The 23,922-nt window shown below is 38.7% G+C and overlaps 1 protein-coding gene and 1 long non-coding RNA gene across 2 annotated transcripts; one reads left to right on the top strand and one right to left on the bottom strand.

Moving 5' to 3' along the window:
* The first annotated feature begins 1,752 nt into the window (after positions 1-1,752).
* LOC121641365 lies at positions 1,753-22,208 on the top strand. Its single transcript, XM_041987454.1, has 11 exons — positions 1,753-1,934; positions 2,665-2,959; positions 3,215-3,369; positions 4,860-5,139; positions 5,471-5,629; positions 16,230-16,331; positions 17,928-17,995; positions 19,107-19,401; positions 19,657-19,811; positions 21,332-21,611; positions 21,905-22,208. The coding sequence occupies exons 1-11, from the start codon at positions 1,871-1,873 to the stop codon at positions 22,062-22,064; spliced, it is 2,013 nt and encodes a 670-aa protein (XP_041843388.1). The 5' UTR covers positions 1,753-1,870; the 3' UTR covers positions 22,065-22,208.
* LOC121641125 lies at positions 9,349-10,549 on the bottom strand. The gene is made up of 3 exons (XR_006010657.1): positions 10,457-10,549; positions 10,224-10,247; positions 9,349-9,376 (listed from the first exon to the last, which is right to left on the bottom strand). It is a non-coding gene; the product is annotated as an uncharacterized LOC121641125 (long non-coding RNA).
* Positions 22,209-23,922: the final 1,714 nt, after the last annotated feature.

Below are 23,922 nucleotides of genomic sequence, written 5' to 3'. Positions count from 1 at the left end.
CTGGCTTGACGCTGCTGTGGGGAAACAATATCTTGGGGATCCGATCACACCGAGAGCCAGCCCACCCATTTCCACAGAGACCACCACAGCAACCACCCAGATCAGGGCAGCCCAGAGTCCACATCACAGCTGTTGGACTGCAGTGCAGGACCCCCAGCCACTGGGACAAGGGCGATCACCACGGCAACAACCCCACTCCAAGCAGGCAAAGCTCCTGGGGTGAAGGATCCCCATGAGGAAAGGAATGGCTGTTATACATCTTGTGTTGTTTACATTTAGATAACACATAACCAGTCTTTCATGATCTCAATTATGTGTGGATCAGAGTATACCCACTAGAATAAACTAGACTACACCACTGCCAACACAGATAGACAAACAACCATTCACATGCACACTCTCTCCTAGGGAGAATTTAGAATAAACAATTAACCTATCATGCATGTCTTTGGACGGTGGGAGGAAGCCGGAGAACCCGGAGAGAACCCACGCATACACGGGGAGAACATGCAAACTCCACACAGAAAGGCCACCACCCCCCAGGTTCGAACCTCCCCCCAGCTGAGGCTCGAACCGGCGACCTTCTTGCTGTGTTTTAATTAGTTTTTTAATTAACCTCTGCTGTCCCGTTTAGAGACGGCAGGTTTTGGGCTTTCACCACCGCTCTGGGGAGGAGTACTGCTGTTTTGGCTTTGTGAAGCTTTCTGCTCTAGTTCAGCCTCCAATCCGATCGCTTCAGTTCGGCTGTGGGGTTGAGGGGTGAACGGGCCACCGCATGAGCTGCATTGACTGCCGAGCCCATAGACTACCTGGCCAAGCAGGCTTGTGTGGTTCTAACAAGTTCTTTAAGGGTTTTGTATTAACTTAGCTGCTTACTTGGATGCATTATTTTGTATTAATTTGTTTATTTTGGTTGCATTATTGTGTATTGTTTGTTGCATGTTTCATAATTTGGCATGGTATTTGGTCCTAAATGTCGTGCCCTAAAGTTAGGTTTTAATTGATTTTCCCTTCTTTATTTTTTTTTTTTTTTTTAGTCAGGTGGGGTGGGCCCAGGGCGGCAATCCAATCCTTGGTGGTTGTTCACGACTCTCCCTCCTTGCTGTGTGTGTTTGTGTGTGAGTGTTAACACGGGTGACGACTCTTTTCCCCTAATTAGTGGTTGGAACTGCCGCATGGTAAGCCCGCGCCCTGACGTGGTTTCCATCCTCCGCCTCAAAACACCCATTTGTGTGTTTTTTGTGATCTGTTTAAGTATTATTGTTTTTGAATGAAAATTATTTTTTTATATGATAACACCTCCTTGGGCTTTGCACCACCCTCTCCGGTCCCATTACAAAATGGTATTTTTGGACCATTTTGAACTTCGTCCTACATTTCAGTGAACTATGTGATAAACACTTGATCATGTTTGACACAAGGGGAGTAGACGAAGCAGAGTGATGTGATTGGATGTGTGAAATGACCACAATATTTAAAAGACTGGCTATTCTACTGGCTGAGGTTCTATTACTCATGCCATTAAAACATCTGTCCAACAAAGAATTAGGGTAAGTATTTACTTTCTCATTCCTCTTCCTGCTTCTTTCATCAGAGCTTCTTTTAGGCTTAAAGTGTTCTTTCACCTAAATATACTGAAACTTCACTTTGAAAAGTATCATCGCTCTAGAAATGACCCCTACTTCAGATATAACTCTATTGTTAATCTGCTCACAGCAGGAACAGCCAACAGCTTTAAATAAAAACTAAAAGTTTATTTTATAGCAAAGTTCTGTCATTTTTACGGCACAAATCTCATTAACAGTCAGTCAAAAATACATGAGATGTGTAAAACAGTGTTAATGATTTTTTCTCTCTTTTAACCAGAATTATGAAACACATCGTGATATTTTCTTTGCTGTTCTGTGTGCCAGTGTATGCAACATACACCCCCCGTGAGTAAGATGGGATTTTTCTTTCTAATTCTGTTATCTTGGGGGAAAAAAGACAAAACATTAGTAGCATCAATCTTTTACCCTCTGGTTGTACATCATTACAGTTTTGGTGAAATGTTATATATTATTTTAAAAGAAGTTGCTATTTGTGCAGCTCATTTAAATTTGATGACAGCAAAATATCTAAAAAAGTTGGAAAAGTAGTTGGCACACATAAAGAACAATTGGAGGAGCATTATGTTAAGTGGTAACATGTAACTGAGACATCACCTCACTTCCCAAACATTTAGTGACAATTGGTAAAAGCAGAGAGGATGCAACACAATACCAAACATCACCAACTTCTTAAACATGTGTTGCTGCCATCAAATTAAAAATGAACTAATATTTTCCATGAAATGATAAAATGTTTCACTTTCAACACATTATATGTTTATAAGATTTGAAAATTATTTATTTATATTTTACATATTTACATACATGTGTTTTATATTTCTATATAAATATGTCTCAAAAATGAGAATGCCATAAAAAAGGTAAATATTTTTTGTCATTAAATTCACAAAGTGAAACCAATATGTTTATATAGATTCATGACACATAGTGAAGTACATCAAGATTTTATTTTTTGAAACTGGGATGGTTATGGCTTACAGATAATGAAAACCCATAAATGTCTCAGAAAAGACAAAACACAAAACAAAACAGGACATTTACATTGTTCTTCCAGAAAATGTGGCTTTACGTGGCAAAGCAACTCAGTCCTGGCGTTACCGTGGAGATAGGGATGTTTTTGGAGCTGCATACAATGTGATAGATGGAAACCGAGAATCTAAATTTGATGCGGGATCATGTAGCCACACTAAAGTAGGAACCAGCCCCTGGTGGAGAGTGGACCTGCTAGATTCCTACATTATCACCTCAATCATAATAACCAACAGAGGAGACTGCTGTGAAGAGAGAATTAATGGGGCAGAGGTTCATGTTGGAAACTCTGCACAATATGATGATGTTAAAAGCGGACGGTGAGTGGACAAGTTAAAAATATAGTTAATGTGACTGTCATTGACAGCTACAGAATGTTTAATTCTATTTTGTTCACCGTATCTGTTCCAGCATTAATGACCATATTTGCCATTTTGACTTTTACTTTAACAGCAACAGATGCATCATTCATATTCAGTTCAACAGATTTTCTTAAAGAAAGACAGAACCTCACCACTGGGAACCCTTCCAATGGATCTTGAATATTGCTGATGACAGTCATTTTTATTTTTTAGGGTTGCAACAATTTCTTCAATTCCTTCTGGGGTTTCACACGTCATAACTTTGACTGAGCGTGTGGAGGGACGTTATGTGACTGTAGTCATACCTGGTTCAAACAAAATTTTAACACTGTGTGAAGTGGAAGTCTATGGTTACCGTGCTCCAACTGGTGAGAACTAACTCATTCGTTTTCATATCAATTCACCAAGAGTTGCTCTTTACAGTTTATTGACTGGATAATTTAGAGGTTTGTTATGCTGTTTGTTCAGGAAAAACAAGGTCCTAAAGGTTAATATGCAGAATCCCTTCTTACAAAAGGCTGCCCTCGTGCAAGCTGGATCATCACAATATGTCAAGTAACCAGAAGAGTGGTCCTTGAATTAAATTCATGATGTCAAATAGATACGCAGTTAAAGAACCACTCAAAACAGGAACAGGGCAGCTTACACAGGTTTTATTTTTATTTAATGCATTGTTACCAGACGTCTCATGGGTGGGATATGAAAAAATAAAGATGTATTTTATTATCCTGTGTAAGGTCAGCATATCTACAGTATCTGTGTGTGGCCACTTTTAAAGTTTGTAGGGAGCTTGCACGTTGCCTCCATGTGCCATCAAGTGTAAAAAGAAAAATTGTATGTTTCTGTCCTAAAGAAAGAGATAAGCAGTGTTGGTTAGCCGTTACTTTTGTCAATAACTAATACTCTAATGCATTACTCCTTAAATACAGTAACTCAGTTACCTTTACCCTATGGTGCGTTTGTCCTTTAGTAGCTAAATTAAAAAAAATTGGCCAACAGCTGTGAGCTTCTTCCAGTTTACAGCACAACATGGACTGTGCTGCAAAGTCTGCTTGTTAAATTTATAAATCGCTTATACATATTGTCACTCGCGGGTTGAGCGTTCCTCTGCCTTTGTGAGGGCTCAACATGCAGCATAGATTTAATTTTAAGCTGCTTTTTATTTAGATGTTTTTTTTTTAACAATCTGTTGGCCTGACTTAAATAAATGACGAAAAATGACTGATTTTGTTTTATATTCCATACAACACTAATTATTAGGACATTAATGGGAGAATTTTTAATTTTTAAAGTAATTAAAATGTAACTTTTAACAGTATAACATTACTTTTTGGTGTAAGTAATCAACAAAGTAAACTAGTTTTTGAATGAAGTAACTGGTAACTGTAACTAGTTACATTTTTCAGTAACTAGAACAACACTGGAGATAAGACAACATGACTTTACATCAGTCACTTTACATGAGAATTCAGTCACTTCAACAGAGGCAAGCAGCTCAGGTTAAAACACAACACATGGTTGTTATCAGTTCATGTCCAACTGTTCATGTTCATAACCTGCTGACTTCAGAGCAGTAAAGTGTGCCCTCTAATGGTCAGAGTTGAAATGGAATCTGACTATTATAATGCTAACATTGCTGCAGAACGTTGCTTAAATGTTCTGTCCTGCTGTCAGAAATTGTGACGAACTTTTTCCTCCTGTTTTTAAGAAAAAAAAAAAAAGATAATAATGAAGCTACCACATGAAAAAAATGTCACCATAGCAACATTTGACTTGCTGTTTCAACAGTGTCTTTCAAAAAGTTCCCTCATTAATGAAAACTTTAGGCTGATTTTAGTGATTAAACTTTATTTTGCAGGAGAGAACCTGGCACTCCAAGGAAAAGCCACTCAGTCATCGTTGAGTGGAAATGGCTTTGCATTAAATGCCATTGATGGGAATCGTAACCACTTATTGGAGCAGGCATCCTGCACTAGTACAATCCAAGAAAACAACCCCTGGTGGAGACTGGATCTGCGCAAAACACACAAAGTGTTTTCTGTTCAGATAATCGCCCTACACAATTATTCACATTATTTTAATGGAGGCGAGATCCTCGTTGGAGAGTCTCTTGACAACAATGGCAACGACAATCCAAGGTAATGTTAAATGGGCGTGCGGACGGACAGACAGACAGACAGATAGATAGGATTTATAAAGCGCTTTACATTGTGTATCCATTATTCATTCACACACTGATGGTCGAAGCTGCCATGTAAGGTGCTCAACCATGACCCATCAGGAGCAATTAGGGGTTTGGTGTTTTGCTCAGGGACACCTCGACATAAGCTCTCCAGCTGGGGGTCGAATATATATATATATATATATATATATATATATATATATATATATATATATATATATAGAGTGTATGTGTGTTATCATCAACTTTGTCAGAACTAACTTAGTGATTTCTGCTTCTCCTGCCAGGTGTGCCATGATTGACAGCATTCCAGAAGATACTACTGTTGAATTTAAGTGTAATGGGAATAATGGGATGGATGGCCGTTATGTTAACATCTTTATTCCAAAACAAGCTGCGTACGTGTCCCTGTGTGAAGTGGAGGTCTACGGCTCTGTCCTGGATTAGATTAACACTAATTTTACAAAAAATGCTTCTTGTTTCCTTAATACTAACCCAAAGACACAATTCCAAAGGCAGACTTTGATTCATGTTGCACAAACTGGTTGTTTTTCATGTTAATTAAGATGAATAAAAGTCAACAAGCACACCACTTGCTGAGACTCTCAGTGTCCAAAACGTCCCACTGAAAGAAAACAAGGCAGCTCTTGCCCACACTTAATACTTTTGCTTTAGCAGTAAAAAGAAAATAGAATAAAAGAAAATAAATAATGTTAAACATTTCTGTCACGCAAAACTTTCTAAAGCCAAATCTTTCTGAATGCCATTTCATCCAACTAAAAATAATCTGTCTGATTTGTCAAATGTTTACCTTTGCAGCAAAAGTGAACAAATAATAATACAAAAATTTCAGAAAAATGTTCAATGTAAAATTGTGAAGTTTTTGAAGTTCCCACCATCTACAGTATATATTGTCATCAAAAGATTTAGAGAATCAGGAGGAATCTCTGTGTGTACAGGACAAAGCTCAAGGTCAAAACTGGGTGCTTGTGATCTTGGGTCCCTCAGACAGCATTGTATTAAAAACTGACAATGACCTATGTTTCTCTATAGGAAATTACTATATGGGCTTACAAACACTTCCAAAAATCACTTGTGAACACAGTTCACCATGAAGTCCATAAATTAAAATACAGCTTTGTCTGTGGAAAGACGATTCAAAAATGCTACCATCTTCTCCCAACCAAAACTCATTTAAAATGATCTTTGGCAAAGTGGAAAAGTGTTCTGTGGTCAGATGGATCCAAATTTGAAATAGTTTTTAGAAACCTAGGATGCTGTGTCTACAGGTCTAAAAGAAAAGGGACCAGCCTGTTATCAATGGACAGTTCAAAGGTCTGCATCTCTGATGTTTGCATTCATTTCTACGGCATAGGCAGCTTCCATTTCTGTGAAGCTCCATCAATGCTGAAAAGTACATGGAGGTTTTAGAGCAACATCTGCTCCCATCCAGGCTCTTCTTTCAAGGAAGGCCTTGCAGATTTCAGCAAGACAATGCTAAACCACATCCTGCATCCATCACAACAGCATGGCTTCACAGGAGAAGAGTCCGGGTGCTGAAATGGCCTGCCTGCAGTCCAGACCTTTCACCAATCGAAAGCATCAGTCATGAAGGAGAATCATAAAACAAATGAAGACCCAGGACAGTTGAGCAGGCTTATTGGTATAAGTCTCCTCTTGATACTCTGATTTATTTACTTCCAATCATGGAATCTATGTAATCTTGCTGAACCTGACCGGAGGGGACAGAAAAAGAAGGAAGACAGCAAAAGGAAGCAAAACGGAAAGAAGAAAGAGGAGACAAAAACACCACAGACAGAAGGCAACGACCCTTCAGTTCAAACTATCAACAGACAACAAACTGTTAAATTTGTACATAAACACACCAGAAAATTTCCTACGGCTTTTACTGAAAAACGGAACTGCCAGCGAGTTCTTAAATAATAACCAAACCAAAAAGACATATCACAAAAGTAGCACAACAACAACCAGATACTAACTTAGAGGGGCAAAAAAAGAAATTATCTCTTTGTGTATAAACCTGCTGGAAAACTCAGTGACTGTGTCAGCATGCAGAGGATGAGGAATAAGGAGTGATCAATGATGAGGAGTGGTGAGTGTGCACATGCGACCACGCCTCTACGGAGGCTAAAGGCAGCCCAGAGACCCGGGCCATCAGCAGCAGCCTCGGTGCACGAACCCAAGCTACCCCACCCCGAAAACAACTCCAGTTCCACCCGGAGGGTGGCAGAGGAGAGCCCCAGCCAGAGCCCCCCATAGTCTTGGGGCACAGGGGCCTGCGGCTGCCAGTCCCCTGTAGATGCTGTTTATGTGTTGTGTGTATTGTGTTTTGGTGTCTAAGTGCAATTAAAACTGAGAGACGAGTCGCCACAGGGTGCAGCCAAGGAGGCCCAGTGGCAGTGGGCCAAGATCGGCAGCTGCCGGCCCCGCCAGGGACTGGCCAACAGGCCACCCCCCATCCCCAAAGGTAGAGGGCCCACACAATGCCTAGGAAAACCAGGCTCCCGCAGACAACCACCCGGCATGGGCCAACACATACCTCAATGTTCCAGCCGCACACCCCGGGAACCAGGGTGCCATCGACCCCCTCCCCCACCCTGCACCTACTCCAATCTCCACCCATATAACCCCACACCCTCCCCTGCGCTGCACCCATAAGCACTCACTATCACACAGTCACTTCGCACATAACCCACCCGCCATCCCCCGTAGGGACGTCCCAGGCAGACCCGAGGGCAGCGAGCCCCAAGCACGGTCCACACCACCACCCCCAGCAAACACGCCCCCCAGATGCTGTTTATGTGTTGTGTGTATTGTGTTTTGGTGTCTAAGTGCAAGACGAGTCGCCACAGGGTGCAGCCATGGAGGCCACTAAATGGCACACACACACACACACATAAAAAATAAAACAGAGAAAAAGGGTAGAACAGGAATGTGAATTAATAGGTCAGTCTACACTAATAATATTTGGCCTTTGTTCATCATTAACTGCTGCAAATATTTTTGATATGAACAGAAGCAGCAGTGAACATTTTTCTAATCAACCTAATTCTCCAGGTTGGACTGATTCAGTTAATTCATTTGAATTAAATAATACATCAAAGCAAGATGGACTTATACTAGTGCCTTGAAAGAAGACGACATCACCTACCAGGACGAGTGTTTTCCTGGATCCAGTCCAGCAGCTCCTCCTGTGGGAGGTTGCTGAACTCTCCAATAATCGCCCACTGGGCCTGCAGATTGGCTACTCCCTGTACGGCCATTATAGCCATGACTGCAAAAACCACACTCTGATGCTTGAGCTTCTCCCCGATCCAACCAAACAACTGACAACAGGACAGAGAGAGAGATCATACAATAACATTTAACAGCAAACATGTATGCATATTAGATAAATAAGAAACTTTTAACACTTACAGGACAAAAAAAAAAGATAAAATCAACAAATATCTTTCTTTTATGAAATGCATTTTAGAGACTTGAGTTAAGACACTGACCTGTTGAAACCAGGACTAAGATCTGAACACATCACACCAGTTTTGAAATCTTTACACTGGTTTCCAGTCAGTCACAGAATCGATTTTAAAACCCTTCTGATTGTTTACAAATCCCAGAATGGTTTAGGCCCAGAATACATCCGTGATATGTTCAAAGAATATAAACCTAGCAGAGCTCTTAGATCCAAAGATCAACTATTCTAAACCAGAGTCCAGACTAAACATGGAGAAGCAGCATTTAGCTGTTATGCTGCAAATGAGTGGAACAAACTGCAAGTGGAGATTAAATTTTCACCAAATGTAGACATTTTTAAATCCGAGTTAAAAACATTTCTTTTCTCATGCGCCTATGCAGGAAATCTGCACGGAAACTTTTAAATTGATCTTGCTTTTAATTATTTTAATGTAATTTATTATTTTATTGTGATTCTTGCCATGTGTTGCTGCCTTTTACTATTAATAAATATCTGTAATGCCTTTGTTTTATGTAAAGCCCTTTGAATGGTCCTGTACATGAAATGTGCTATACAAATAAACTGCCTTGCCTTGCTTTACATGTTTGGAGCACATAAGTGACGCCATGATGCACACGTGCGGCGTCAAGAATAGCTTCAGCCGCATGATGAGGATAGCCAGGACAGCAAGAGCCACCAGCTGCAGGCTGTGGTACACCAGCTTCAGGGTGAGAAAAAGATTATCTTTGGTTACCTCAACAAATATGTCCACAATCCACCTGAAGTCACTCTGGCTGCAGATTACAATTCAAGTTTTTAAATGAATGCTAAATTAAAGTTATCTGGTGGGACGTGGTTTTTGCTTGTGTATATGAATCTTTTCACCTGTCCACCAAAACATATGATAAATGCTGGTTTATTACTAAAATTAAATGTATTCAATATAAAACAAAGACTGAAATAGACCCACACTCTCCTCTTCAGATCTGCTTTTTAAGCAGCAGTCAGAGCCGCACATATCTAGATTAGATTAGATTCGATTCGATTAGACTTTATTGATCTCGCAGTGGAGAAATTCACTTGTTATGTTATCTATGCAACCTTATAACTGGAACACAGAAAGAGAAAATTTACTGCTTTGATCAAAAGTATTTTTAAAAATATACTTCCTGTGCAGAGCAGAAAAATGTCACTTCCTCTGCCATATGGAAACATTAAAGCCATTCAGTGAGGGGTCTGCTGCTGGTGGAGCGTTTGGACACTTTTGAATGATATTAAAAAACATGACAGAAATCAGCAGAAATCTGTCAAAAAGCAACAGAGTGGGATTTTCTTGCAGAAAAGAAACTGCTTTCCATTTCTTTGTAATGAGAAAAGGGATGAAAATCACTTAAGCACACAGCCGCTGAGCAAACTTCACTGCACTGTAGAAAGCTACTGAAATCAAACCGATTTAGAATATGACACAGTAAAAATGCCAACAAGTGAAAACTGAGGCGTGATCAAGAAATTACATCTGCATATATTTATCAGTATTATAAAGTTAAAAAACAGGTTTTTTTCCTCACCTCTCCTTTTGCACGATTTCAGATCTGCAACACAGAGAATATGTGTAGGAAATGAGCTCACAGGAGGAAAATCATGCACTTGAATATAAAATTATGGATTATTTTCTACATTTTTTATTGAAAACAAAGATAAGAAATTATTTCTGGTTAATTCAAAAGTTTTTTTTTTTCCAAAACTGTTTCAAATGGACATGACAGTAGAAGCAGCTATAAGACCAGTGAGGAAGGCTCACCCTCCAGCTTCATCTGCATCATCCGTGTTCCCTCCTTGCCGCAGGGTCCGGACTATATCCTGGACAGTCTGAAGAGGAAAAAATGGTTACAACAAAATGCACAGAATGTTATGTATATATATATATATAAAATGTATATATTTATGTTATGTTTGCAGCTCTATAACAGCAACATGCCTGCAGAACTCTGCCAAATTGATTCATGTATTCTTAGGTTAGCGTGGGGAAGGCATAATAAGATTAAACTACATAAAAGAGCAGTTCCTAAAATATGTTTTTTCTCTGAGGTTTCCCCTTTGAAAAATATTTATGATACAAGAATGAAGAATAAAGTGCTTTATTAAACCACTGCATACATCAACTTCCAAGCAGAGCAAAGAATAAAGCAGAACAACTTTCTAAAGTTGGAATAAGCTAAATTGAAAATGTTTCTTTCTGTAGACTAGCTGTTCAGATGGTTTACATGTATATGTGGTAAGCAGAGCAGAGGGATCTAGCTATATGCAAACAATCTTTTGTATATCCTGGTCAATCCTTGTCTTATTTGACACTATGTTATTCACAGCAACACTGTCCAGAAATACCCATCGATTACTTGTTCAGTTTGAGATTAGCATGTATGGTTAACTGGCTTTTGTTTAAGGTTCAAGTAAGCATCATTGCTGACCTCAACACAATTAATGCACGTCACCATCGGGGTGCTGATAGAGCATTAAAGAGTTACTTGGTTAATTCAAAAGTTTTTTTGCCAAAACTGTTTCAAATGGACATGACAGTAGAAGCAGCTATAAGACCAGTGAGGAAGGCTCACCCTCCAGCTTCGTCTGCATCATCCATATTCCCTCCTCCTGCAGGGTCCGGACTATATTCTGGACAGTCTGAAGTGGAATGTCACCATCAGGGAGCTGATAGAGCATTAAAGAGTTACAAAACTGGACTGCTGCAGGTCACTAGACAGTGAGGCTGTGCACTTGTGGCAGAAGGAGCTGCAGAGGGGTTTCCTCTTGGTGAAGGGAGTTGCAGAATTGAGAAATGCTGCATTACGTTAAAGAGAAAACCTATCTAATTTTAAAACATTGGCCTTAATGGCACATAACTACGGTGACTTTATTCTCTGTGCTTTTAGTCTGCTGTACAGCACTTTGGTCCACTGTGGTTGTTTAAAAGTGTTTTATAAATAAAGTTAGACTGGATTCAGAGCGAGGGATCAGACTTAGAAAGAAATAATAATCAAAACAGCCATTCAAAGTTATCTAACAAAATCAAAGATGCAAATACCTAATGAGAACAAACAACAGCAGTCTAACTCCATTAAATGTACACGTGACTAGTTTGCTAACACAGGTGTGTTTCCGTGTGGAGAAAGTAGGGCAGAAAAACAGACAAGCAGGCGAGTACAGGGTTGATCAACTATTTACATTCAAAGTTCGATGCAGGTTCAGGCTTTATCAAAAATAAGATAAGATAAAATTCACCTGCATGATGAAATGTGGAGCTTTACTGTAAATAGATATTTGTTGCTTTATAACCCAGATGTCTTTCATCTGAATCAGTGACATCCAAATCTACTGGATCCAGCTGTTTACAAAGTTATGATGAAGTTATGAATAGCCTATCAGTAAAACAGTTGTTTTTTTACCACGTCAGTTTGTCTCCTTACATTTATTAAATTAGTTGATGACGTCAGCGCTTCCACCAGGAGAACAACTGGTTAATGAATGAATGAATGAAAAATACTTTATTAATCCCAAAGGGAAATTCAATATTGTAGTAGTAGTAATTTTTTTTTTTTTTTTTTTTTTTTTTTTTAGTAAAGTAAAACAATCACATTAATTAATTAAGGGCTTTGTTCTTCAGCCTGATAGCTGCTGGAAGGAAGGATCTTCTGTATCTCTCTGTCTTGCATCGGACTTGAACAAGCCTCCCACTGAACACACTCTGTTGTTTCGTCACGGCGTTGTGTAGAGGGTGTGAAGGATCTTCCATTATCTTCGTCAGCTTGTACAGAATTCTTTTTTTGATGATCAACTCCAGCGGCTCCAGAGTTACTCCAAGCACAGAACCGGCTTTCTTGATCAGTTTGTTAATTCTTTTCAAGTCTCTGGTTCTGATGCCGCTGCCCCAGCAGATTGCTGCAAAGCTGATTGCACTTTCAACAACAGACCTGTAGAACATTTGCAACATTTTGGTGCAGACGTTAAAAGATCTCAGCTTCCTTAAGAAGTAGAGTCTGCATGGTTGTGTTCACTGGTTAAAACAGCAGATCTTAAATTTAATTCTTCAACAGCTTCTTGTCAACTCCTTCACAATAACACATTCATTTCAGTCAAGTGTGTTAGATCAGGGAAACAAGGAAAACTTGCAGGATACCGGCCCTCGAGAACTGGAGTTTGACACCTGTGGTTTAAGGAGTTATATGGTTAGTATTCACATTTAAGGAAGCACAAAGATTTGTTATGTGCCTTATTCCAGAGGTCCCCAACCCTGGTCCTCAAGGCCCACCATCCTGCAGGTCTTAGATGTCTCCCTGCTGCAACACATTCAAATTAAATGGCTCTCTGACAAGTTCTGCACAAGTCTGCTAATGAGCCTTTAATTTGTGTGTTGCAGCAGGGAGACGTCTAAGACCTGCAGAATAGTGAGTCTTGAGGACCATGGTTGGGGACCTCTGCCTTATCGTATATGGGCTGGTCTGGGCCAAAATGCCAGGGCTGATTTTTTTGTCCCAGTCCGACCCTGGACAGCTAACATATTGCTTAAAATTTGACCCAGTTGGTCGAAGATAACAAGGGTGGCTCATTGCAGTTACAACAGAGCTCTGTGTATCAAGTTTCATAAACAGTTAACATTATTGTGGAGTTTTCTCTTCTTTTGATCTGGGCTATTTATTTACACACTTAAACTACTTCTCTGTACAGCAGTCACAGAATTATTACAGGGGATTTGCACCACAACATTGTAGGGCAGCTCAACCTCCACCAGCGGCAGTTCTCCACAAATGAACAACCTGGGAGCTTTGATCTCCTCAGCTACTGGGCTGAACTACTTCCACACAGAGGTGTTTCACATGTCACAACAAACCATCACATTCTAAAATTTCACTGTCTGGGAACAAAACTACTTTTTATGGCAGTATGTTTACAGTTTATTGGTCAGATTTAAAGCTTTGGAACTTCAAGCCAAACATTTTTACAACAAAGAAACGTGCCAGCCCTTGCAGAAATAACTCATCTATTTCCAAGAAAAACAACAGTCATGGCAGTATAGCACCAATAAAAACAGCACATTATGATAATATTCTAATAAATTTTAACATAAACAACAGTCCCACTTTTTCTTCTAAGAATATTTTACAAGTCGAGACATATGTTTCTTAAAATGCTGTATTAAACATAGTTTGTTATCTGTTGTTTATGTATTTGTACTGCTCACAAACAGGTGATTTTTGCTCTTTTCCAGCAAAAAATGGGTGTCACAACTGAAACACAATTATAAATGTACAATAGTGGTTTAATGACCCCTGGTGGAGACTGGACTTGGTAGAGCCCTGTCATCACCAACAGAAAAGAAAGGTGCTGGAGACCTACTGTACATGTGGAAACAAGGTAAAAGAAGTTAAAGGAACTTTAAGAAATTGAGAAGATTTATAGCTGCAAATGGCGTAAGCGAGAAAACATTTTTGGTTATATTATGATTGCTCATTTTTATACTTAAATTAATTTCCTGAAGAGCACGTTGCTCTCCGGAGAAAAGCCATATAATCGTCATTGAAGCAATTTGGCCTTGCATGATGGGAATCACAAAAACAACTGAACACACAAAATCCACAAACTAAGTCTCTGGTGGCCATTGGATTTGTGGTTTGTTTTTTTCTGTTAAGAACAAGATTTTCACCAAACCAACTCATAGCTGAGATCTACATCAGAGATGCTCAACAACAGTAGCAACATAAATCCTAAGTATTGTGCTGACTGCTACATAAAACCCCTTAATTTGACCAACATGTTGAAGCAGTGGGTGAATGTGTTATTGGCATATTTAGATATATTTTGCAATGTTCAAACACAACACATCTTACAGAGATATCACCAAGCACGCTAGGCAGAAGGCAGTCATCCTGACTGAAATATGAGGTTTTACAATTCATAATCCTGTGCATGGCGGGTATTGGTTATATACTATACTCCGGCTATACAAATGCAGAATGTTGCTTGTGAAGATACCAGTTATGTAACTTTAGAGTTAATAACTGTTATGTCCAGAAAAACCATTAATTAACTGCAAGAGGGTCTACTTTAGAAGTTTGTGCTGGGACGTAGACAAGCGAAGTATTGTGGACAATGAAGAGAAGATACTAAATGCAGGACTGATCAGGCAGGAGATAGACAGGTGACAGGGAATCATAAAATATTTATTATGACCAATTCATACCTAAACAGTTCTACTTAAACAGGGAATCCAAAAACAGAATATAAAACTAACAAAAGGAGACAGGCAACAGCCTCAGATTGATGGGTCATTAGCAGGCTTGAGGAGATCCATTTAATTTGAATCAGGTGTGTTGGAGGAAGGAAACATAAAACCTGGAGAACTAAGGCCATTCTTGGTGTACACCAATGCACGGCTCAGTGAGATGCATTTTTCTTTATTTTCCTAAAGTCCCTGATAACTTCCCTGGTTTTCTTTCAATAGAAATGGAGGAAATTTGCCTTGACTATATTCATTATAGATTAGATTATGAGTAGAAATGGAAGCTGAATCAGTTACTTTAACCTGTTGAAGATCCGAGGCAGTGAAGAAACAAAAAACAAAAAGCTGTTTCTTAAGAATCCAGCTCCACTGAATTTACAGAATCTTTTTCTCCACATGCACTTTCTTCCCAACAGCTGCAAGAAGATCCCCAGATGAAAGTTTGCATACTTTAAAGACTTCCCATATGATTGAACTAAATATGCCCTCTGACTGATAGATTATGCCCCAAAATTGTGCATCTATTTGTGAACAAAAGGAGAAAACTCCTTTAAAGACCAGACTACTTATCCAATACATTTAATGGTGACAGGGACACCTGTCGCTCACCACAGCAAATGCATTTTTATAGAATCGAGAGGAAAATGTGATTCTAATTTTTAGATGCTTGACTGCAGGTGGAACATGGCTTTAAATACCTGCTGTTTTCCTGTAGGAGGGGAGGCAGAAACTGTCTATGCTGGGAAAAAAAAAACTGTATTCATTTTAGGCTCATTGCTTCTCTAAAATGACATGAAATAAAAATGAGACAATTACAGAGGTGGATAATTGTCATCAGATATGTGGTAAGGTTTGACACAAGATATATCACACTTATTTAGACCAAGACAATACGGGTCAATCAGTCATGCCTCCCTTGTCTTTACTATGTAGGATGGTCATGGTTGAGATTCAGTGTTGTCGCTCAGTCACAGGTTGTGTGACACATTAACCTGTGGTAACTGGTTAGCTGCTGCTCTTCCAGTCTGTTAATTAGATCAATCCTTGCAGGAAGGTGTGTTTTGTTTTGTTCTGCATTAATGTGGAATGTTGCTGTTATGATATTGTATTGTCTGCATTTGTCTTCTTTCATTTTAATTTAGAAGATTTTGCTCTTTTGCTTATTAAATATTTCTAATTATTAAATATAAAATTTCTGAAAACAGAAACCATAAGCAACTAAAACCACTTTCAAATGGTACTTTTTGAATCAGAGTGCATCAAACTTTGACACAAGGGGAGTAGACGAAGCAAAGTGATGTGATTGGATGTGTGAAATGACCACAATATTTAAAAGACAGGTTATTCTACTGGCTGAGGTTCTATTACTCATGTCATTAAAACATCTGTACAACAAGGAAGCAGGGTAAGTATTCCTCTTCCTGCTCCTTTCATCAGAGCTTCTTTTAGGCTTAAAGTGTTCTTTCGCCTAAATATACTGAAACTTCACTTTGAAAAGCATCATCGCTCTATAAATGACCCCTATTTCAGATATAACTCTATTGTTAATCTGCTCAGAGCAGGAACAGCCAACAGCTTTAAGTAAAAGCTAAAAGTTTACTTTATAGCAAAGTTCTGTCATTTTTACCGCACAAATTGTTTTTTTGTCTAGTGTTTTAATTAGTTTTTTTAATTAACCTCTGCTGTCCCGTTTAGAGACGGCAGGTTTTGGGCTTTCACCACCGCTCTGGGGAGGAGTACTGCTGTTTTGGCTTTGTGAAGCTTTCTGCTCTAGTTCAGCCTCCAATCCGATCGCTTCAGTTCGGCTGTGGGGTTGAGGGGTGAACGGGCCGCAGCATGAGCTGCATTGACTGCCGAGCCCATAGACTACCTGGCCAAGCAGGCTTGTGTGGTTCTAACAAGTTCTTTAAGGGTTTTGTATTAACTTAGCTGCTTACTTGGATGCATTATTTTGTATTAATTTGTTTATTTTGGTTGCATTATTGTGTATTGTTTGTTGCATGTTTCATAATTTGGCATGGTATTTGGTCCTAAATGTCGTGCCCTGAAGTTAGGTTTTAATTGATTTTCCCTTCTTTTTTTTAATTTTTTTTTGTCAGGTGGGGTAGGCCCAGGGCGGCAATCCAATCCTTGGTGGTGGTTCACGACTCCCCCACCTTGCTATGTGTGTTTGTGTGTGAGTGTTAACATGGGTGACGACTCTTTTCCCCTAATTAGTGGTTGGAACTGCCGCATGGTAAGCCCGCGCCCTGACGTGGTTTCCATCCTCCGCCTCAGGGCACCCATTTCTGTACGTGTGTTTTTTATGATCTGTTTAAGTATTATTGTTTTTTAATAAAAACATATTTTTATATGATAACACCTCTCTGCCCCGTGGTATGTTAAAAATCTGTCTGTAAGGTGGACGGGGTTGTGAGGTCCCTCGGTGGCGCAGTTGGTTGCACCACCCTCTCCGGTCCCATTACACAATGGTATTTTTTGGATCAGAGTGCATCAAACTTTGTCCCACATTTCAGTGAACTATGTCATAAACACATGATCATGTTTGACACAAGGGGAGTAGACGAAGCAGAGTGATGTGATTGGATGTGTGAAATGAACACAATATTTAAAAGACTGGTTATTCTACTGGCTGAGGTTCTATTACTCATGTCATTAAAACATCTGTCCAACAAGGAAGCAGGGTAAGTATTTACTTTCTCATTCCTCTTCCTGCTTCTTTCATCAGAGCTTCTTTTAGGCTTAAAGTGTTCTTTCACCTAAATATACTGAAACTTCACTTTGAAAAGTATCATCGCTCTAGAAATGACCCCTATTTCAGATATAACTCTATTGTTAATCTGCTCAGAGCAGGAACAGCCAACAGCTTTAAATAAAAGCTAAAAGTTTATTTTATAGCAAAGTTCTGTCATTTTTCAGGCACAAATCTCATTAACAGTCAGTCAAAAATATATGAGATGTTTAAAACAGTGTTAATGATTTTTTTCTCTTTTTTAACCAGAATTATGAAACACATCGTGATATTTTCTTTGCTGTTCTGTGTGCCAGTGTATGAAACATACACCCCCCGTGAGTAAGATGGGATTTTTCTTTCTAATTCTGTTATCTAAGAAGAAGAAGAAGAAGAAAAAAAAGACAAAAAAATTGTAGCAATAATTTTTCAAAACACTGTCTGGTTGTATATCATTGCAGTTTGGTGAAATGGTACATATTTAAAATAAGTTACTATTTGTACAGCATATTTTTAATTTGATGGCAGCAAAATATCTAAAAAAGTTGGAACAGGAACAAGAAAATGCTGGAAAAGTAGTTGGCAATAACAAAAAAACAGCTGGAGGAGCTAATTATTAAGTGATAACATGTAAGTGAGCCGTCACCTCGCTTCCTAAACATTTAGTGACAATTGTTAAAAGTAGAGGGGATGTAACACAGTAAACATCACCCTGCGCCAACTTCTTAAATGTGTTGCTGCCAACAAATTTAAAATGAACTAATATTTTCCATGAAATTATAAAATATTTCAGTTCCAACATGTTATACAAGATGTTTATGTTCTATTCACAATAAGATATGGGTTTATAAGATTTGCAGAATACAAGTTTTTTATTTTATTTTACATATTATGTTTACATGCATATATTATATATCTATATATAAAGTCTCAAAAATCAGAATATCATTGATTGATATCATCAAAATATTGAAAACATTGAAATATTTCAAGGTTTTATTTTTTTTTATTTTTATTTCAAGGTTTAATTTCTTGAAATTGGGATGATTATGGCTTCAAGATAACGAAAACCCAAAATTCAGTGTCTCAGAAAACTTGAATATTACTTAGATTAGATCCATAAAAAAGGATATTTTAAACGGAAATGTCAGGCTTCTGAAAAGTTGTTCATGCACTCACCTCCTTTTGCATGAACTACAGTGTAAATGTGTTGTGGCATGGAGGCAATCAGCCTGTAGTACTGCTCGGGTGTAATGGAAGCCCACTTTGCTTTGATAGCTGCCTTCAGGTCATCTGCATTGTTGAGTCTGGTGTCTCTCATCTTCCTCTTGACAATACCCCATAGATTCTGTATGAGGTTCAGTTCAGGCGAGTTTGTTTTTTTCCATATGGTAATGTAGCAAACAAACAAACAAAAAACAACAACAAACATATACATTGCCTTTTCAGAAAATGTGGCTTTACGTGGCAAAGCAACTCAGTCTCAGCTTTTCCATGGAGATTGGGATGCTTTTTCAGTTGCCTACCATGCGATCGATGGAAACCGAGGATCTGATTTTAAAGTGGGATCATGTAGCCACACTGAGGAGGAAAACAACCCCTGGTGGAGAGTGGACCTGCTAGATTCCTACATTATCACTTCAATCATAATAACCAACAGAGGAGACTGCTGTGAAGAGAGAATTAACGGGGCAGAGGTTCATGTTGGAAACTCTGCACAATATAATGATGTTAAAAGCCGACGGTGAGTGAACAAGTTAAAAATATAGTTAATGTGACTGTCATTGACAGCTACAGAATGTTTAATTCTTTTTTGTTCACTGCATCTGTTCCAGCATTAATGACCATATTTGCCCTCTTGACTTTTACTTTAACAGCAACAGATGCATCATTCATATTCAGTTCAACAGATTTTCTTAAAGAAAGACAGAACCTCACCACTGGGAACCCTTCCAACGGATCTTGAATATTACTGATGACAGTTTTTTTTATTTTTTAGGGTTGCAGCAATTTCTTCAATTCCTGCTGGGGTTTCACACATCATAACTTTGACTGAGCGTGTGGAGGGACGTTATGTGACTGTAGTCATACCTGGTTCAAACAGAATTTTAACACTGTGTGAAGTGGAAGTCTATGGTTACCGTGCTCCAACTGGTAAGAACTAAGTCAGTCATTTTCATATCAATTCATCAAGAGTTGCTCTTTGCAGTTTTACTGGATAATTTAGATGTTTGTTATGCAGTTTGTTCAGGAAAAACAAGGTCCTAAAGGTTAATATGCAGAATCCCTTCTTACAAAAGGCTGCCCTCATGCAAGCTGGATCATCACAATATGTCAAGTAACCAGAAGAGTGGTCCTTGAATTCAATTCATGATGTCAAATAGAAACGCAGTTAAAGAACCACTCAAAACAGGAACAGGGCAGCTTACACAGGTTTTATTTTTATTTAATGCATTGTTACCAGACGTCTAATGGGTGGGATATGAAAAAATAAAGATGTATTTTATTATCCTGTGTAAGGTCAGCATATCTACAGTATCTGTGTGTGGCCACTTTTGAAAGGTTGTAGGGAGCTTGCACGTTGCCTCCATGTGCCATCAAGTGTAAAAAGAAAAATTGTATGTTTCTGTCCTAAAGAAAGAGATAAGCAGTGTTGGTTAGCCGTTACTTTTGTCAATAACTAATACTCTAATGCATTACTCTTTAAATACAGTAACTCAGTTACCTTTACCCTATGGTGCGTTTGTCCTTTAGTAGCTAAATTAAAAAAAATTTGGCCAACAGCTGTGAGCTTCTTCCAGTTTACAGCACAACATGGACTGTGCTGCAAAGTCTGCTTGTTAAATTTATAAATCGCTTATAAATATTGTCACTCGCGGGTTGAGCGTTCCTCTGCCTTTGTGAGGGCTCAACATGCAGCATAGATTTAATTTTAAGCTGCTGTTATTTTACTTTTTATTTAGATTTTTTTAAAACAATCTGTTGGCCTGACTTAAATAAGTGACGACAAATGACTGATTTTGTTTTATATTCCATACAACACTAATTATTAGGACATTAATAGAAGAATTGTTAATTTTTAAAGTAATTAAAATGTAACGTTTAACAGTATAACATTACTTTTTGGTGTAAGTAATCAACAAAGTAAACTAGTTTTTGAAAGAAGTAACTAGTAACTGTAACTAGTTACATTTTTCAGTAACTAGAACAACACTGGAGATAAGACAACATGAGAATTCAGTCACTTCAACAGAAGCAAGCAGCTCGGGTTAAAACAGAACAGACACATGCTTGTTATCAGTTCATGTCCAACTGTTCACGTTCATAACCTGCTGACTTCAGAGCAGTAAAGTTTGCCCTCTAATGGTCAGAGTCGAAATGAAACTTGTCTCTCTGTCGTTCATCTGACCATCATAACGATAACATTGCTGCAGAAAGAGCCTTCCTTAAATGTTCTGTCCTGTTGCCAGAAATAGTGATACAAAACTTTTTCCTCCTGTTTTTCTTAAGGAAAAAGAAAAGATAATAATGAAGCTACCACATGAACAAAATGTCACCATAGCAACATTTGACTTGCTGTTTCAAGTCAGTGTCTTAAAAAGTTCCCTCGTTAATGAAAACTTTAGGCTGATTTTTACAGTCATTAAACTTTACTCCCCAAACCTATTTTGCAGGAGAGAACCTGGCACTCCAAGGAAAAGCCACTCAGTCATCATTAAGTGAATATGGCTTTGCATTGAATGCCATTGATGGGAATCGTAACAACTTGTGGGAGCAGGCATCCTGCGCTAGCACACTCCGAGAAAACAACCCCTGGTGGAGACTGGATCTGCGCAAAACACACAAAGTGTTTTCTGTTAAGATAACTGTCCTACACGATTATTCAGATTATTTTACTGGAGGCGAGATCCTCGTTGGAGAGTCTCTTGACAACAATGGCAACGGCAATCCAAGGTAATGTTAAATGGGCGGACGGACGGATGGACTGACAGACAGACAGATAAGATTTATAAAGCGCTTTACATTGTGTATCCATTATTCATTCACACACTGATGGGCGAAGCTGCCATGTAAGGTGCTCAACCATGACCCATCAGGAGCAATTAGGGGTTTGGTGTTTTGCTCAGGGACACCTCGACATAAACTCTCCAGGTCGAATATATATATATATATATATATATAGAGTGTATGTGTGTTATCATCAACTTTGTCAGAACTAACTTAGTGATTTCTGCTTCTCCTGCCAGGTGTGCCATGATTAACAGCATCCCAGAAGATACTACTGTTGAATTTAAGTGCAATGGGAATAATGGGATGGATGGCCGTTATGTTAACATCTTTATTCCAACACAATCTGTGTACATGTGTCTGTGTGAAGTGGAGGTCTACGGCTCTGTCCTGGATTAGATTACCACTTATTTTACAAAAATGCTTCTTGTTTCCTTAATACTAACCCAAAGACACAATTCCAAAAGCAGACTTTCATTCATGTTGCACAAACTGGTTGTTTTTGTTGTTAATTAAGATGAATAAAAGGCAACAAGCACACCACTTGCTGAGCCTCTCAGTGTCCAAAACGTCCCACTGAAAGAAAACAAGGCAGCTCTTGCCCACACTTAAAAGGTAGCAGCTTGTCTGTGACTGACTGATAGCCCTCTAATGAAGTGTCTGAATTTCAATGTATCTTGTATATAATGCTTCCTTACTTTAGTCATATCACTTCTGTTCTTTTTTTGTTTTTGTTTTTTTACTTGTCCTGTCCAGCGTTATAGCAAGCAAAATGATAATGTGGTTGCTGCATCGTGCTGAACAAATTTGCTCTGCCAAGGGGAGGCTTATGGGTATAAGGCTCCTCTTGATACTCTGATTCATTTATTTATTTACTTCCAGTCATGGAATCTATGTAATCTTGCTGGACCTGACCGGAGGGGACAGAAAAAAAAGGAAGACAGCAAAAAGAAGCAAAACGGAAAGAAGAAAGAGGAGACAAAAACACCACAGACTGAAGGCAACAACCCTTCAGTTCAAACTATCAACAGACAACAAACTGTTAAGAACTGCCAGTGAGTTCTTAATTAATAACAAAACCAAAAAGACATATCACAAAACTAGCACAACAACAACCAGATACTAACTTAGAGAAAAAAAAAAGAGAAATGATCTCTTAGTGTATAAACCTGCTGGCCAACTCAGTGACTGTGTCAGCATGCAGAGGATGAGGAATAAGGAAGTTTTTGACAGTAGAAGCAGCTATACGACCAGTGAGGAAGGCTCACCCTCCAGCTTCATCTGCATCATCCATGTTCCCTCCTTGCCGCAGGGTCCAGACTATATCCTGGACAGTCTGAAGAGGAAAAATGGTTACAACAAAATGCACCGAATGTCCTTTTTTAATGTTATGTTTGCAGCTCTATAACAGCAACATGCCTGCAGAACTCTGCCAAATTGATTCATGTATTCTTAGCTTAGCGTGGGGAAGGCACAATAAGATTAAACTACATAAAAGAGCAGTTCCTAAAATATGTTTTTTCTCTGAGGTTTCCCCTTTGAAAAATATTTATGATACAAGAATGAAGAATAAAGCTCTTTATTAAACCACTGCATACATCAACTTCCAAGCAGAGCAAAGAATAAAGCAGAACAACTTCCTAAATCTGGAATAAGCTAAATTTAAAATGTTCCTTTCTGCAGACCAGATGTTCAGATGGTTTACATGTATATGTGGTAAGCAGAGCAGAGGGCTCTAGCTATATACAAAAACTCTACCTGCTTAAGTAACATTTCAAGGTTGGGGGGGAAAAGAAGAAGAAGAAAAAAAAAAGATTTCCTTGTCATATTCAACACTATGTTATTCACAGGGAAAGCACAGAAAATAAAGTCACCACAGATATGTGTCATTTTTAGCCACAGTGTTGCTGTAAAATGACATATAAGGAAAATTAGACAATTACAGAGGTGGATAATTGTCATCCTGCACACACAAAAACATGAATTAAGTCTCTGGTGGCCATTGGATTTGTGCTTTGTTTTTTTCTCTGTTAAGACAAAGACTCTCACCAAACCAAGTCAGAGCTGAGATCTACATCAGAGATGCTCAACAACAGTAGCAACATAAATCCCAAGTATTGTGCCGACTGCTACATACTGTAAAACCCCTCAGTTTGACCAACATGTTGGAGCAGTGCGTGAATGTGTTGTTGGCATATTTAGATATATTTTGCAATGTTCAAACACAACACATCTTACAGAGATATCACCAAGCACG

The sequence above is a fragment of the Melanotaenia boesemani genome, chromosome 6 (genome assembly GCF_017639745.1).
Source record: "Melanotaenia boesemani isolate fMelBoe1 chromosome 6, fMelBoe1.pri, whole genome shotgun sequence".
NCBI lineage: Eukaryota > Metazoa > Chordata > Actinopteri > Atheriniformes > Melanotaeniidae > Melanotaenia > Melanotaenia boesemani.
Note: the sequence above shows the minus strand (reverse complement) of the source record. Positions and strands in the feature narration are given on the sequence as shown.

Excerpts from the sequence above, each read along its gene's own strand:
- LOC121641365 (XM_041987454.1), top strand. The coding sequence starts at position 1,871 with ATGAAACACATCGTGATATTTTCTTTGCTGTTCTGTGTGCCAGTGTAT. Across the intron at positions 3,370-4,859 it reads TGGTTACCGTGCTCCAACTG|GAGAGAACCTGGCACTCCAA; the intron begins GTGAGAACTAAC and ends TTTATTTTGCAG. Across the intron at positions 16,332-17,927 it reads CTGTACAACAAGGAAGCAGG|AATTATGAAACACATCGTGA; the intron begins GTAAGTATTCCT and ends TTTTTTAACCAG.